The 15,014-nt window shown below is 39.2% G+C and overlaps 1 protein-coding gene and 1 long non-coding RNA gene across 2 annotated transcripts; both read left to right on the top strand.

Annotated features, from left to right (window-relative positions):
• The first annotated feature begins 3,459 nt into the window (after positions 1-3,459).
• Positions 3,460-9,068, top strand: LOC103092106 (uncharacterized). Its single transcript, XR_457505.3, has 2 exons — positions 3,460-4,022; positions 4,951-9,068. It is a non-coding gene; the product is annotated as an uncharacterized LOC103092106 (long non-coding RNA).
• Positions 4,033-4,715, top strand: SMIM32 (small integral membrane protein 32). The gene has a single exon (XM_056811064.1). The coding sequence runs from the start codon at positions 4,190-4,192 to the stop codon at positions 4,508-4,510; it is 321 nt and encodes a 106-aa protein (XP_056667042.1). The 5' UTR covers positions 4,033-4,189; the 3' UTR covers positions 4,511-4,715.
• Positions 9,069-15,014: the final 5,946 nt, after the last annotated feature.

The following is a 15,014-nucleotide window of genomic DNA, read 5'->3' as shown; positions in this document are numbered from 1 at the left end:
TACAATATACTATTTTTTCTCTCTTTTTTATATTTCAAGCACATGTCACCAGCATTTAGATTTTCTTTAACCTTTTGATTTTTCAGTACTACAAGTTTAAGATACATTTGCTAATGCATGCCCTAAAAAGCTAGAGACTATAAAAACGATGCCACTAATTATTTAAATAAATTATGGGACTTTACTTAATAATTCTGTCTGATTCCAGGATAAGATATACACACAGGAGCCACTGCACAGAGCCAAAAAAAAGGCCAATCCAAGATGGATTGATGCACTTCTAGGCCAATACAAAGGTCTTGAACCTAGTGTGAAGACTCAAGGTTACTGTGTTTATCATTGCTAGACATAGGCTTTCCTTGTGTCCACACTCACTCTGAAAAGACAAGTATCCCCGAAACTTTGGCTCATATAATCTGGTCCCCTTTTTTGCCTTTCATAGTGTGGTACTTTTCTGTAGCCCTGGCTACTGACTGGGTAAATGCATCATTGCTTAAATCATTTTGATTGGGCCCTGATTCAAGGACCTGTTATAGATTTATTTTTCTTTTCACTTGGAATTTTACACATAAGACTTTGATAGTATATATTTTCATCCAGAAATTTTTCTTTTCTTTTGGATTTTTCTGATATCCTTTTAATATCTCTTGTCAATTGATTCATATATTTCATACCTCAGCCATGCATCCATAAGTGATCCTTTTTTTTTTCAATCACCCTCTTAATGGGGGGAATGTAAAAAATATCATTACTTAAATTGCAAAGTTTAAATTCCTTTTGAGAAGAATTTTAGGTAAAGAAGATGCTACCTCTCTGAATCCAGAACTGAACTGTTGGAGAAGCCACCATGAAGAAGCCTCCAGACCACAAGTTGCACAAAAATTGAACTTTGGGTGTGGTTGATTGAACATTTATTTGTATGTATACTTTCATGCCAAAAAGGGACTGCCCCCTAACTGGCTTTTTGTCAATTCATCCAGCAGTTATTGGTTTTGTTCTTTTTTTTTTTCTCATCCTCAAATTATTGTAATCTTTAAATTGATTATGTTCTCATGATCCTTTTTGGGGACACTTTGCCCCCCAACAACGATCAAACGGGGAATGTAAAAATGGATTGGAATCCAGGACTTCAATCCCCACAAGCCTTTGCTCCACTTCCCCAGAATGCCTTGTAAGCTCACCTGGGCAGAGATCAAGGAAGGATTTAAGCTGATTGCAAAGGCTTTTGTGGTGGCTTTTGGACTTCCGTTTTGGAGCAGAGGCATCTCTTCCATGATGTGAAGTTATCTTGTCTAGGCCTCTGGCCTAGGCACGTGTTTTTTCTTATCCTGTATTTTCTTTAATCCTTAATCTCTAATAAACCTCTAAAAATATAATACTCCTTGTAGAGAGAAACTAATTTCTACCTGCCTCAGTCTCCCCTAAATTTTAACTGTTACATTGGTTATATGGTAAGTTCCACCTTTAGATTCAAAAGTTCAGAAATGATTTGGTAGAAGAGCCAAGAAGAATGACAGGCATCAAAGCCCAAGGTGTCCACCTTTTCAGCTTAGGTTAACCATTTCCCTTGGGTGATCTTTGATCCTTTAAATATTCTCCAAAGAGAGGGAGTTAGTTTTGATATAAAAAATGCTCCTGAGTTTCAACCCCTAGCAAAAGAAGCCCATCCCTGTTTCACCAGGTACATATGACTAGTCATGGACTCTCAGAGATGGAAAGAATTCTCAGAGATGATCTATTTCAACTCCCTCTTGTTATCAAGGGAAACTCTTCTGTAGAAAAGGATTATCTAACTCAAAGTCACACAATGAGCAGCATAGACAATATTAGAACTCAGATTTCATTCCCTTCAGTCCAGTACTCTTTTTCAATCTTCCATCACTAATTATTAAAGTGTAACTATTAAAGTATATCTCAGAGATATCTGAGAGAGTTAGCAGAAATCCTAAAGGTGATAAGATGTTTTTCCTATCTGTTTTCAGATATTTTTTTCTCTCAAACAGTTTACACATTTGAGTCATTCCTTTAAATAAACTACTATTGGCTCTTTTCTGTATGTTATTAAAGAAAAATGAGGAAAAAAACCTAACAGACCATTCACTAAGGGAGACACCTTATATCCCAGGTCTACCATATACTCTTTATCCTGGCAAGCACTTAATGGAGCTGGAGCCTTGAGCAATAAATAGGTGGCTGAATAAAACTCTGTCTTCAGCCTGACTTGGCATTAAAGGGTAATTAAAGGCTTATGGACAACTGACCCTAATGACTAGTAGTAAGAGAAGCCAAAAGGCTTTATTTACCCTAAGTCACCAGTGACTGAAACCCTAAGCACCCTTTCCTTACCCCAAGTGTGCCAAGATAAATATTTTGGTTGGGGGCTAAGCCACTGCAGCACCAGTTGCACCTTGTGATTTAAATAGATAAAACCAGCCTGCTTTCAGTTTGGATTCTCTTCTTAAAGGCTAAATTCTTAATAGAAGATCTTACTGGATTTTTCTAGGCTTATTATGTGAAGTGGGCACAGCGAATATAAAGACAGGGAAGCCTGATGGATCATTTTTAAGTCGAATTTCCTATACACGATGGAACGGAAAGTGTGATAATCCAAGCATCAAGACTGCCGGGGAAGTAGGCTGAGCTTTATAACTAAAATGACCTCCAAGATCCGAACAGGGAGCAAATTCTTGTGAACATCTTTTCCTTCCTAGAAGACTGTACTTCTGGAGGAAAACTGCATCTCTTGGTGGCATTTGTGATCTGGTTGGAAGACTAGGGGACTTAAATACCTGTGTTCTTAGGCTCAGCAGGAAGAGTTGGAGTATTTCACAGAATATCCTCTAGGCTTGGCCTCCTAGCTTGGGACCAATGATGCATGAAAATGAGGCTAGGATGTAATGGGAGGAAAGAGGAACGCGGACAAGAACCATCTGAGGGCCAGGAGCCAATAGCGAATGCGCTAAAAATATGAATTCGCAAAAAGAACTAGAAACTAATCCGAAAAAAAAAATCTTCGTGGACCCTAAAATTCTTGTAACAGCCTAATTTAAGTAGCTTCAAAGGTAGAGGCAAAGGCTTTGCCCCCTTCCTTCCCCATCGGGGCAAAATTCTCAGCCTTTCTGGGTTGCTATATTCCACCGCGAGACTTTCAGGACGCTAGATATTATGCTCAGTAGCTACCTGTGAGTCCGCTTTGGGATCTGCCCTAAGACGGCCGGCTAGGGAGGAAACTAGCAGCATTTTAGAGATCTGACGTCTCCTTAGACCCCTGCTGCCCAAACGCCTTCTCAGGGCGTGATCTGATGTGAGGATAGGGGAGGACACGCGCTCTTGAATCCCAACTTTCCAGCTGGAACTGACCAAGAATTAGCCTTTGTGTCAATTTATTGGGGGGAGGGGGGAAGGGGGGAGGAAGAAAGAGGTAGAAGAAGGGGAGGATAGCCACTAGGGGAGCAGAGCCAACCACAGAAAAGGCTGAGCCTTTTTAGAATTCAGACCTTTCCCCAGCCGCAAAGAGGACACCGTAACTACGGCGCCGCGCCAGGGAGCAAGGTAATGTGGCGCAGAGAAGGCGAGCCCTTGCTTGGAAGACCCTGCAGGAACGGATCGCTCTCCGCCACCCGTCTCTAGCTTAGCGGGCAGTCCTCTGTGCCCAGCCATGGGTCCTTGGGGACTTTTTCCTCCGGGTAGCCCGTGGGAACTATGCCATCTTTGGTGTGGACGCCCAGAGCCTTGAACGCTGAGGTCAGCCGCTCTACTGAGAACCCCAGGGACCTGTCATTGAGGTGAATGCCTTTTCCTGGGCCCCAGAAGCTACAGTCTCCCTGGGCCGGATCTGACAATGGCGCACCTCTGTTCTGCGGCCTCTGCACTGACTGCCTAGCCGCTAGTGCCTCTTTGCCTACTTCTGCCGAGGCGGCGCGAGAAAAGCGCACATAGAAGCTTTGGGGACAACGGACGCCAGCGGAGGCTTCGCTTCTTCCAGCTCCTCAACTGAGGCAAATGTCAAGACGTGGCGAGAGGTGGGTGTGATTGGATCCATAGAAAGGCTGGCTTACAGTAGGTTAGGAGGGAGGTCTTGGGGGTGTCCTAAGGGAGCAGGTACGATCCTAGCTTGGCTGCCAGGGGCTCTGTCCTGTCCCACCCTGCCCTGTGCTGTTCCCCACATCGCGAGCGTCTACGCGGGAACATGTATGGTGAACTCTTCAATTCCACCAGTGCCGCCGAAGTCCCGCTTCCAGTGCACACCAGCACGCTGTATGGGAGCGGGACCCCGAAGCCTGTGAGTTCCTCTGCGCTCTACGTTTCCACAGCCCGGGAAATCAAGGAGGGGGAGATAAGCAAGCCAGACCTGCTGACTTACCTCGCATTGTTCTTCTTCCTCCTGCTGTCAGTGTCTATCATCGTGCTCTTCATTAACTGTCAGCTGAAAAACTCCTTCTTTGCCACTTTACCTTACGATCGTTCTCTGAGGGAGACTAGAACTCCGTGGAAAACACAGGCTGTCTAACGTAACAGGCTGAAGACAGCTGGCTGCTCCTTTGACTTGCAAATTCTTTGTGCTTACCGGAGCCTACTCTGGGAGGAGGTCATAAAAGGCCCCCTTTTCTGTGACCTCGCTGTGGATGCAAGGGAGGAGGCCTGTTTTAGAGTGGTCCCAGTGGACATAAATTCATGTTCCCAAACTTCCCCAAGAACCGCTCTTTAATGATAATATCCTCTGGGTGGGTGGGCGGGGACGGGAGGGGGGAATCCCAAATGTTGTTTTGGTTGGCAACTTGTTATAGCTTCTGTTACAGCCTCTGTGTGTGTAAACTATTTAGATGGATGCAGATGGGGGTATGTGTGGCCTCACACTAATCTAAATATTAGAAATGGTTAAAAGTCAATCGGTTTCATGTTCAAAGGAATTGGTTTAAAGTACTCAAAAAATCATTTCTGTCTTCTTAGAGAGCACCCGAAGTTCAAGGGGAGGCTGAGAATTCTTGGGGAAAGCACAGATCTCCTGACAGTACACAAGTAAAGATGAGACTCCGGGTGCTTGTAACACTGAGTATGGACTTCATTACAAAATGATTTTCATAACTGGAAAGACTGCTTAAACCTGTGACCTTGGTCTTTTGGTGCTTTTCTCAAAGCAATGAGCCACAGTAGAAAAGTTTAAAGAAAAGAAAAGAAAAGAAATTAATTAATCCAGTGTAGGACCGATGAGCAAGTCAAACCAAAAATTGTGATCAGTAAAGCTCGAATCTGCTTGGGGAATTATAAAGTTTGAAGAGATTAGTCCAATCTTACTATCAGTATCTTGCATAACTGATTCTAGGCATACCAGACCAATAAAGACTGGGCAATCACACCAAGGCATCATTCTTCCCAAAGAAAACACTGTGTATGGTGTTCTGACAGTGAAAATATAAGCATGTCACCTGCGGTTCATAAAAGATCTACACACCAAGTGGTTCAGATCTGCCAAGACATATCCATAAATGCATGTGTTGTGTTTTGTGTGTATATATCCCACAAAATCTCACATGAAAAGATGCCAGATTTATATCAATGGGACAGAATCTGGGGAGAGAAAGCTTCCTTCCTATATCAGTTGCTTAAAGCAACCAGTTAAAATAAAACCTCAATGATTTGGACCGCCACTGACTTGAAATTTGTGATGCTTTGGTTGGGCAAGATCGGAGCATTTTGAGACATTTGGGGCCAGAAGATCCCTACTTGATATGTGCTCAGTTACCTCTGACAACCTTCCTAATTAATGAATCAACTGAAAAATGACAAAACAGCTTCTATTTAAGACTGCTCACCCCTTCCCCAGATTAGCCAAATTAGTGAGGTTTGATTCTATTTGCACAAAGTATAAATTTGTGATTCTAAGACATAAGATAGGGGTTTTGTGTTTTTTTTTTAAGAAATAAAATGCAAAGATGCATAAATAAGTATATACAGGGTAATATTAGGAGGAAGAGCTCACTAATAACTTTTCAACAGTTTCATGGGAGATGACTTAAACCAAGCCTTGAAAAAAAAATGATTCAGCCTGGTAGGAATGGGAAAGGAATTGATGGCAGGAATGGGGGATTTATCTTACAAATGTATAGGAGTAGAGATAGAGTACAGAAAATAATTAACAATCTAATTTAGCTAGAATGTTGTATTATGAAAATGAACAACAAAATGGATTATTAGAGTGCCTTAAATGCCAGATTAAAGAATTTATATTTCATTCTATTGGCAATAATAGGAAACCACTGAAGCAGCCAGGGAGGTTAAAGGGCCCCAATTGCGGAAGGTTATTTTGGCAACTGAGTAGAGGATTGATTAGAGAAAAGAGTGCCTGCAACAAGGAAACTAGTTGGGAAACTATTTCAGTTTTCCAAGCAAAAGACAATGAATCCTCCAGCTAGGGCTTGTCATGTGAGAGAAGTAAAGAGAATGGGCTCAAGAGATGTAAATGAGGTAAAATGGATACTGGGTGACAACTGTTTAGAATTTTAAGAAAAAAAGGAAAGAGTCCAAGATAGCTCTGTGATTATGAGTCCCTGGAGCATAAATAAGGTACTATAAACAGAAATAGGGGAGTCTAAAGGGAAAAGGTTGTAGGTGGAGTGGAGAAATAAGTTCTATTTTAGACATGTTGAGGTTGTGATGCCAATAGGAAATCCAAATAGAGATGTCCAGCAAGCTGGAACTGGTAAAACTAAAAAAGTTTTGGTAAAAAAAAATTAGAGCTGAATATATAGCTTTTGAAATCATTGAATCTCTAAAAATGGTTGAGACCCTTAACTCATCCAGGGTTATATAGGTAACTAAATTATGCACCATTTTATCAGAGGTGAATGCACAGCATTCAAATCTGTTAAGGACCTAATGGAACATATTCCCCACTGAGCTTACAACAGGAGTCACAACTCACTTGTGGAATTTACAATAACCATATTGCTCATTCTTCCATCTTCATTTTACCTGGTCTCTCTGTAACGCAGAGTACAGGTTAACCAACTCCAAGTCCCTCTACATCTGTGCAATTAATATTAAATTTAAACCTAAAGACCTCAAGCAATTATTCTGTGCAATTAGGTTTGATATATTTATAGTCAGCTAAACACAGACATTGAAAACATCTAGAAATATCTCCTCTCAACACAGTATCTCATTGGTAGGAAAAGGAGAGAGTACAATGGCCCTTCCACAGGGTGTCTATATTCCTGATTGATGGTATATGAGCCATTCACATCCCAATATTAAACCCAAGGATTAAATACACTTCTCCCTATTGGTACCTTCCAATTCACTACTTTGAGAAATTAATATTCAGCCAATCAATAAAAACTTATCAAGCACCTGTTATGTCCAGCCCTGTTTTTTCAAGCACCTTAACTATAAGCACGTATTAGGTGCTTAAAATGTGCTAGGAAGTATGCTTGGCTCTTGGGGATGAAAGACAAAAGTGAAACAGTTTGTGTGAAGAGAAAGAAATTGACATATATGGGTGTGAACCTCCAGGAAGCCAAATATGTTATCCAATGGGGACAGGTAAACAGGAGCATATCTCAACAGATGAAACCAACTGAGCCTTAGAGCTCTTTGCCCAGATCAAATCTTCAAGTTAGTTTCTTGCTGAGTTTCAATAGGAAGAAAGTGTGAATGGAAGGTGTGATTTTTTTTTTGAGAGGGGAAGGTAGTAAGTAATGAATTCACTGACAAACCAAAGTATTAAATTATGAGTGCTCTAGTATACCAAAACTACTCAAAGAGGCTCTCAGCCTACTCCGGTGGCAGAGCTATATAGTTGTGATTATTCGTCATCTGGATCAAACAAAAAAATTTCTAGACTAGAACCACCTAAAATTGTTATAATAACTAACATTTATATCACAGTGGATAAAGCATTGGACCTGGAATCAAGAAGAACTAAGTTCAAATCCAGTCTAGACATGTGACCCTGGGCAAATCACTTGCCTTAATCCACTTGAGAAGGAAATAGCAAACCAGTATCTTTACTGAGAAAAATTCACAACAGCATAGATGTGCTCTGGTCTTCAGGATCACCAAGAGTCTGACATGATTGAACAACATTTATATAGCTCTTTACATATTCATCCCCACAACAATACTGTGTGATACATCCTAGTAAGTAAACTAATTAAAAAAATTTTTTTAAGTCACACAACTAAAGTCTATGGTAAGTCTGAGATATGATTAGATTTGAGGCTGTCAACTCCAATTGCAGTCCTTCAGTCACTACATTAGACCACACTGGATTAACTATGACAGTGTAGAGCTGAAATTTATAAGCAACTGAATCATCCATTGATATAATATTAGCTAAGAGGTTCATGCCCAGATCTCAATTCTGGGCCTCTGAACTTTTGTTTCCTCTTTAGGGGCTTGGGCTACTAGATTTCCAAGGTTTTTTCCTTCCACAGCCTTCTACCAAAGGCAGCCTTGGTCAGTAAACTATGTACCTGGCCCCTCCTGCCTGTTTTTGATGAGATAAGAATAGTTTTTACCACTCTTTCCTCTTAGGTAATAGGCTGGATTTGTCTGCAAGTCAAACTTTGCTGACCCTTGCTCTAGCACCCCAAAATAGCAAGTACCCATGATAACCATTCACAGCAATCACATGGCTAGTTTTGTATGTCTTAGATAATATTTGAGGCAATACAGACTAAATGATAATTATGAGAAGGAATTTCTCTATCACCATTGCTGAGCATTTCAACACAACTTTTTACATTGATAATCATTGAAGGAAAATTTAAATACCCAAAGGAATAATTGTTGAAACAATATCTCCTTGTTGGCCATTATCTAATTCAATTTCCTTTCACATACCATTGTTAATTTAAGGTTAAAAATACAGTTGTCAATCTTATCTGCAGATTCTGATCCTTTCTCTGTTATGTCTAGACCTTTCACCTTTCAGAAGGCAAAATCAGTGGCTTAGAGTTCTTGAGACAGAAATTTTTGGGAGATCTATTGACTTACCATTGTTCTATTAAAAATATTTAACTGGGGAGGTACAAGGGTCTTTATCACAATAAAAAAACAGTATCCTGTATGTCTTGTTGAGTTGGGGGTTTTTTTGTTGTTGTTGTTTTTTAGCTTAAGGACAAGATGTTTTTCTGTTCAAGATTTTATCCAGGTGCAACTAATCCACTAATATCGCCAGAGAAGTAGTCATCAGCCTCTGAAATGTGTTGTGTGTTTCTCAATCCTTTCACCTTTTGAGATGACTACTCATTAGATGTTACTAGTCATGAGTCATCCTGTGATCGACTGGTAACATTTAATGCAAACAAACAAAACAAAAGTTAAGATCAGCATGATTGAAAAAGCAGGTAAGTCCTGTCTAACAGTTTCGCTCTCTCTGCCTTCCTCAATTTTGAGTTTGGAGACCTTGCAAGATGGTGTCATCTTGATGCTCAAGGAGTCTTACCTATTAAGGGCTACTCAACTTGCTACATATTGCCTTGTCTGTACTACTAACTTTTGTATACTGCCACGTTTCCAACCAATAACCTGAGAATTTCACCCATTGTCTCTTTTCTTTTGTTCATTTCTAAGAAGAGAAAACCAATTCAGCAAGTTTAAAAACTATTGAGGAAGCCCCAAAGGCCAATGTTCACCTGGAGATCAGGGCAACCTGATACTTCCTACTCTGTGACAAATTTCTATACACTACCACACTCTTCTACTACATACTACTACACATATCCAAACTCTACAGTCCATTAAAACAAACATCATTTTTTTCCTGGAGTCAGGACTCAAATCTATAACAAAAGTCATATTCCATAACAACATGTTCTTGGCCCAAGTGTCTTTCTTTGAAAGATGTCATATAATCCTTTGTATGAGTTGATGATTTAGAACACTAGAAGGTATTATCAGAATGCAATTAGATTAAAGCATTTTTAACCAAAACACAAAAACTTTGTACTCTAGTTGTTATGTCACAGACTCCAAGAGGAATCACAGTTCTCTGTGTACTTAATTACATGGGATAAAAGTTCTCAAGTTATATCAAACTTGTTAGCAGAAAGCTGACTCTGACTCATGCTTCTTTTTTTTGGAAATGTATATGTTTCTCCAAAAAGAAGCAATAAAAATTAAAATATAGAGATTATAAAGAACTTTAGATAAATGTTTAAAGGTGTGGCCTCAGTAGGCTACTGTGCCCTCAGGCAACAATTTGGGCCCATCATTCCCAAATCTGAAAATACTCAATGTCTAGAGTTTGGTTTCCTGCTCAGGTATTAGTGGGTGGCTTATGGAATCACAGGCCCAAAGAAAACAATATCCAGAAAGTATTTTGGTCTTTTATGGCAAAGAGGACTATAAATCTATTTATTTTGTGCATAGGATAAAAAAAAATAAGAGCCTTAGAGCTAGATCTTCTAGTCTTTAGAGGATATCTAATCCAACACTCTTATTTTATAGATGAGGAAAATAAGGCCCAGAGAATTAAAATGACTTCATTATTGGACATCATTTATAATAATAATAATAATAATAAAAAAGACAGACTCATACTTTTCCTTATGTACAGAATTTTGTTCATGTCAGAATTCATGACTCCATTTTGGTGTTATCTTGTGTGATACGGAAATCACTTTAAAAGACTGATATATATTAATTTAAGGTCGCCAAGGAATTCAGCTATGTAATTCCTAAATGAAAACTCAAGTCAGCTGTCAATCTTTTTATGGTGTTTTAATTACAAGCAGGAGGAAGAAAAGTATTAGAGGGAAAAAGAGGTGGGGGGAAAGGGAGAGAAGGAAATAGGACTTAAATACCCACGCTGCTTAAGCTGAGCCAAGGCCCAAGGCCCTGGATAGCGGAGGCAAAGAAAAGAGATCAGTCCCTATCACTCATGTGACCAAAATGGAGAACAGTCTGTGGGCTCCTCCACTCCAAGCACCAGGCTCCAACCACCACCTCTCCCTCCACACAGGAAGTCCCCAGAACTCCTGACCTGTCCTCTACCTCACTTCTGGTGTCTCATCTGTGCCAATGGTGGCTCTAGCTTAACCCAGGACCGCCCAGAGGTCTGTCCCTTTTGCACATATCTGTTGAAGGCCATATTCTCAAATAATTAAATCTTGAGCTTTGCTGCAGCCCTTCCTAAATCCTGTTACCCTGAGTAGGGTGGAGATTGTAGTTTCCAAGACCTGATTTTGTCATTCCAAGTATCTCTATTGTTATTGATCAGGAAATAGCCAAATCCCATCCTCTAAAGAATGGTTTGAACAGGGTTGAGTAGTTTTGAAATTCACACTTGGCAAAGATAGTGGGGTGGTTTATCATTTCCTTCTCCAGCTCATTTTACAGATGAGGAACTGAGGCACATAGGATTAGATGACTTGTCCAGGATCACACAGCTAGTGTCTGAGGCCAGATTAGAGCTCAGAAAGACCTGATTCTAAGCCCAGCACTCTATCTGCTATGCTACCTAGCTAACCTAAATATTTACACTAGGTTCAAAAACACATCTCAGGTACAGGATAATGGATATATAATTAGATCACATTTTGCTTGAAAGGTCCATTTTTTTAGCCTTCAAATGTGAAGGAAGTATTGAAGGGTAGAGAGACAAGAAGCAGGAAAATTATTGGAATAATTTTAGAGAATGATAATTGGAATCAAGGTAGCTAAGTAGATCAAGCACCCAAACTGGTTCAAATTCCACCTCAGATACTAGCTGTGTGACACTGGGCAAGTCACTTCTTGGTTGCCTTGGTTTTCTCATCTGTAAAATGAACTGGAAAAGGAAATGGCAAACCACTCCAGTATCTTTGCCAAAAAAAAAAATGAGGTCACAGAGAGTCAGAAACAACTGTGTAATTAGAATTTTGCACCCCAGGACTCTGTTTCCCAGCATCCCACTTTCATCCTCATGTTATGTCCTTATGTTTTAGAGATAAGTTTTGTGTAGACCCCCAACCCTTCTTGGCTCTCTCTCTCTTTTCCTGCTTTCGAGGTCCAGTAAACTGCTCTTTACTCAAGCTATACTTTTCCTCTACTTCAAGTGATTATTAATAAATCTTACAAAATATAATACTTGGAGTTATTGGATATTAATTTTAATCTTACATGACCAAAAATTACTAAAGAACAACTAGAATCAGAATGATAGTTGTATTTGAGAAATATAGGAAAAAGAATAGATGAGAGATGGTATGGCAGTAGAACTGGAAGGATTTGGATTTGAGAAGTGAGACCATATGAATAGTTTAGAATGACCCTGAGATTGTTAATTTGAATAAGTGGTAGGATACTGGTATATTTTATAAAAATAAGGAAGAATGGGGGTTTAGGATGAAAGATAATGACTTCTATTTTGTACATAACGAGTTTGCGATCACAATGAGAGAAGTCAAGTTGGGATTTATCTACAGAGAGATGCTTTGTCCACAGAGGTTGTTGAAATCCTTAGCTGGGGAAATGAATATGAATAACAAATGGACGAAGGGCATTAAGGGGTGATCAGACAGGCAGGAGGGTGTTATGAAAGTACCAGGAGGAAAGAGTGTTCAGGAGAGAGATTAGTTAATCACATTAAAAGCTGAAGAGAACATTCAACAAGCATTTACCTACTAAGTTCAAGAGTATTATACTAGATAGATAGATACCAAGGATGCAAAGATATGTTGTGTTTCCCAGGTAAGTCTTTGAAGGCAGGTTCATCTTTTTATCCTGCACATCCTGCACACACCATTGGCACATAGTAGGCACTTAATACATGTGTGTTGCATTGAATTAGATACCTAAGAAAAAGAGGCAGGTCAACACTTTGACCAAACCAGCATCACATTATTTAGCAGAGTATACTCAGCAATCTCTAAATTTGCAAGTTTTCTCATAGGGGTAAAAAAAAAAACCTTCCAATTCATAGTCATCCTTGAAGGTATAGGGAAAGTTAAAGCTTGTTCAGGGGAAGTATTTCCTAAGATACAGTATTTTTGTGGGTCTCCACACTAAGGGCAAAAACTCTCTCTAGAGTGGCAGAAGTAGCCAGGCAGAGGACCATGAACTGCAACTCTCCTCATATGGAGTAGAGGACAAATAGTAATGCCCTAGAAAATCTTTGACCCAGAAAGCATTCCTATGCTTCCTATATGACCTTTATTTTTAGGGAAAATGTATGCAACTTGTCTAGCAATGTCCCTAGCCCCAGCCTGGCATGCCCTGGGGACAAGGGATCTGTCAAGTATGCAGCTTTTACTCCAGAGGAGCTTGACATAGACTAAAATAGTTAAAACTTTTGCAGACAAATGCAAGAAATGGATAAGGCAATAACCAATAGGGCATACAATACATGGATGAGAAAATGTTTGAGGATCCTAGAACTATACAATTTCACTACCTCTTTGTAATGAAAGTCATACCCAGCTCCTTCCTTTTCATACTCCATTGTTTTGTGTCTGTAGAGTCTAAAAAGCATCATTTGATTGTTCTTTCTGCCCCACCTGAGCATAAATAGGGTGCACTTACCTTATGTGGCAGTTGTAGCTGCTCCTTCAGTTTCCCCCAATGCTTAACACTTATGCTTTCCTTTTTCACATAAGTCCTTGGTTCTTTTCATTTGGAAGAAATATAACTGTGCAACGTTATATAAATTGACAAAAAATTATATCATTCCCACAGAATCTTAGAATACCAGATCTGGAAGGGTCCTTAGATATTGGGAGGAAGGACCTTAGCTGTTCTATGATGATTTCTTGCTTTTCTGTTTAGTCCTGTCTGTGGCATGAGCAAACTCTTCCCATTACATTCCCTGATGGCAATTCTGAACAAAATCTTTAGTATTACATGCTCACCAAAATGACAAAGCCCATCATCCATTTTTAATCTTTCAATATTTCTCCTGATCACTTGAAAAGTATAGATTTGATTCCAAGATGCAAACTATCTCCTTCCCTCACCCCACCACTATCAACACTTACAGCTCTTACTCATCCATCTAGGAATTGATAAGAATGATACTGCTTTCTTCTGTGTGGACCACAAGACATCTAAATTACATGGGGAAACTCTAGTTTATATATATATAAGACTATGAAAATTTGAATAAAAGCAGTCATTTATATTTGCATTGACTTTAAGTTTTTAAAAGCACTTTCAATAAATTATTTCATTTAGTCTTTAGATACTAGTAAATCAAGCAGGCAACTTTTGGGGTACTGAAAAGCCTGCTGCATATGGACTGAGAAAGCATGAGTTTAAATTATGGATCTGACATCTCCTACCTGAGTTTATTCAAGAAAATCATTGGCCTCTATGGAACTCTTTTTGCTTATCTGTAAAATGAGTAATTTGGACTAGATGGCCTCTGAACTCTCTTCTAGCCCTAAATCTGGGGTTTCTTAGGGTCACTAAGAAAACTAGCTCCAATAAATTTACTGCTACTAACAGAACACTATAACCTAGCACAGGAAAAATAAATCAACACCCATATGGAATTGATCTTTGACCCTGTAGTATGCTATCATGTCATGCCTACCTTATTTTAACACTATTCTTTTTTAAATTTTTTCCCTTAAATAAGCTGACCTACCACTGTCCCCTCTCCCATTATTGAGAAAAAAACAAACAAAAAAGAAAAAAGAAAAGCAAAAGAAAATCCTTCTTACAAATAATGCAATACATATAAATATTGTTCAGCAAAACAAATTCCCACATTAACCATATCTGAAAATATGTATCTTTTTCTGCATTTTAAGTTCATCACTTTTGTGGTAGAAGGTGAATGCTGTGTTTCATCTTCAGTTTTTTGGACTGGTAGTTTCTTATTTGCATTAACCAAAATCTAAAGTCATTCTAAGTTGTTTTTCTTTATAATGTTGTCATTATTTAAATTGTTCTTCTAGTTGTGTTCACTTTATGAGTTTTTAGAAATCTTCCTAATTTTCTCTGAACCTCTCCATCTCATCATTTCTTTTGATAATATTGCATGGAATTCATGTACCATAATTTAATTTTTCCCTAGTAGGAAGACATTT

Source organism: Monodelphis domestica, chromosome 1 (genome assembly GCF_027887165.1).
Source record: "Monodelphis domestica isolate mMonDom1 chromosome 1, mMonDom1.pri, whole genome shotgun sequence".
In the NCBI taxonomy this organism is placed as follows: Eukaryota; Metazoa; Chordata; class Mammalia; order Didelphimorphia; family Didelphidae; genus Monodelphis; species Monodelphis domestica.
Note: the sequence above shows the minus strand (reverse complement) of the source record. Positions and strands in the feature narration are given on the sequence as shown.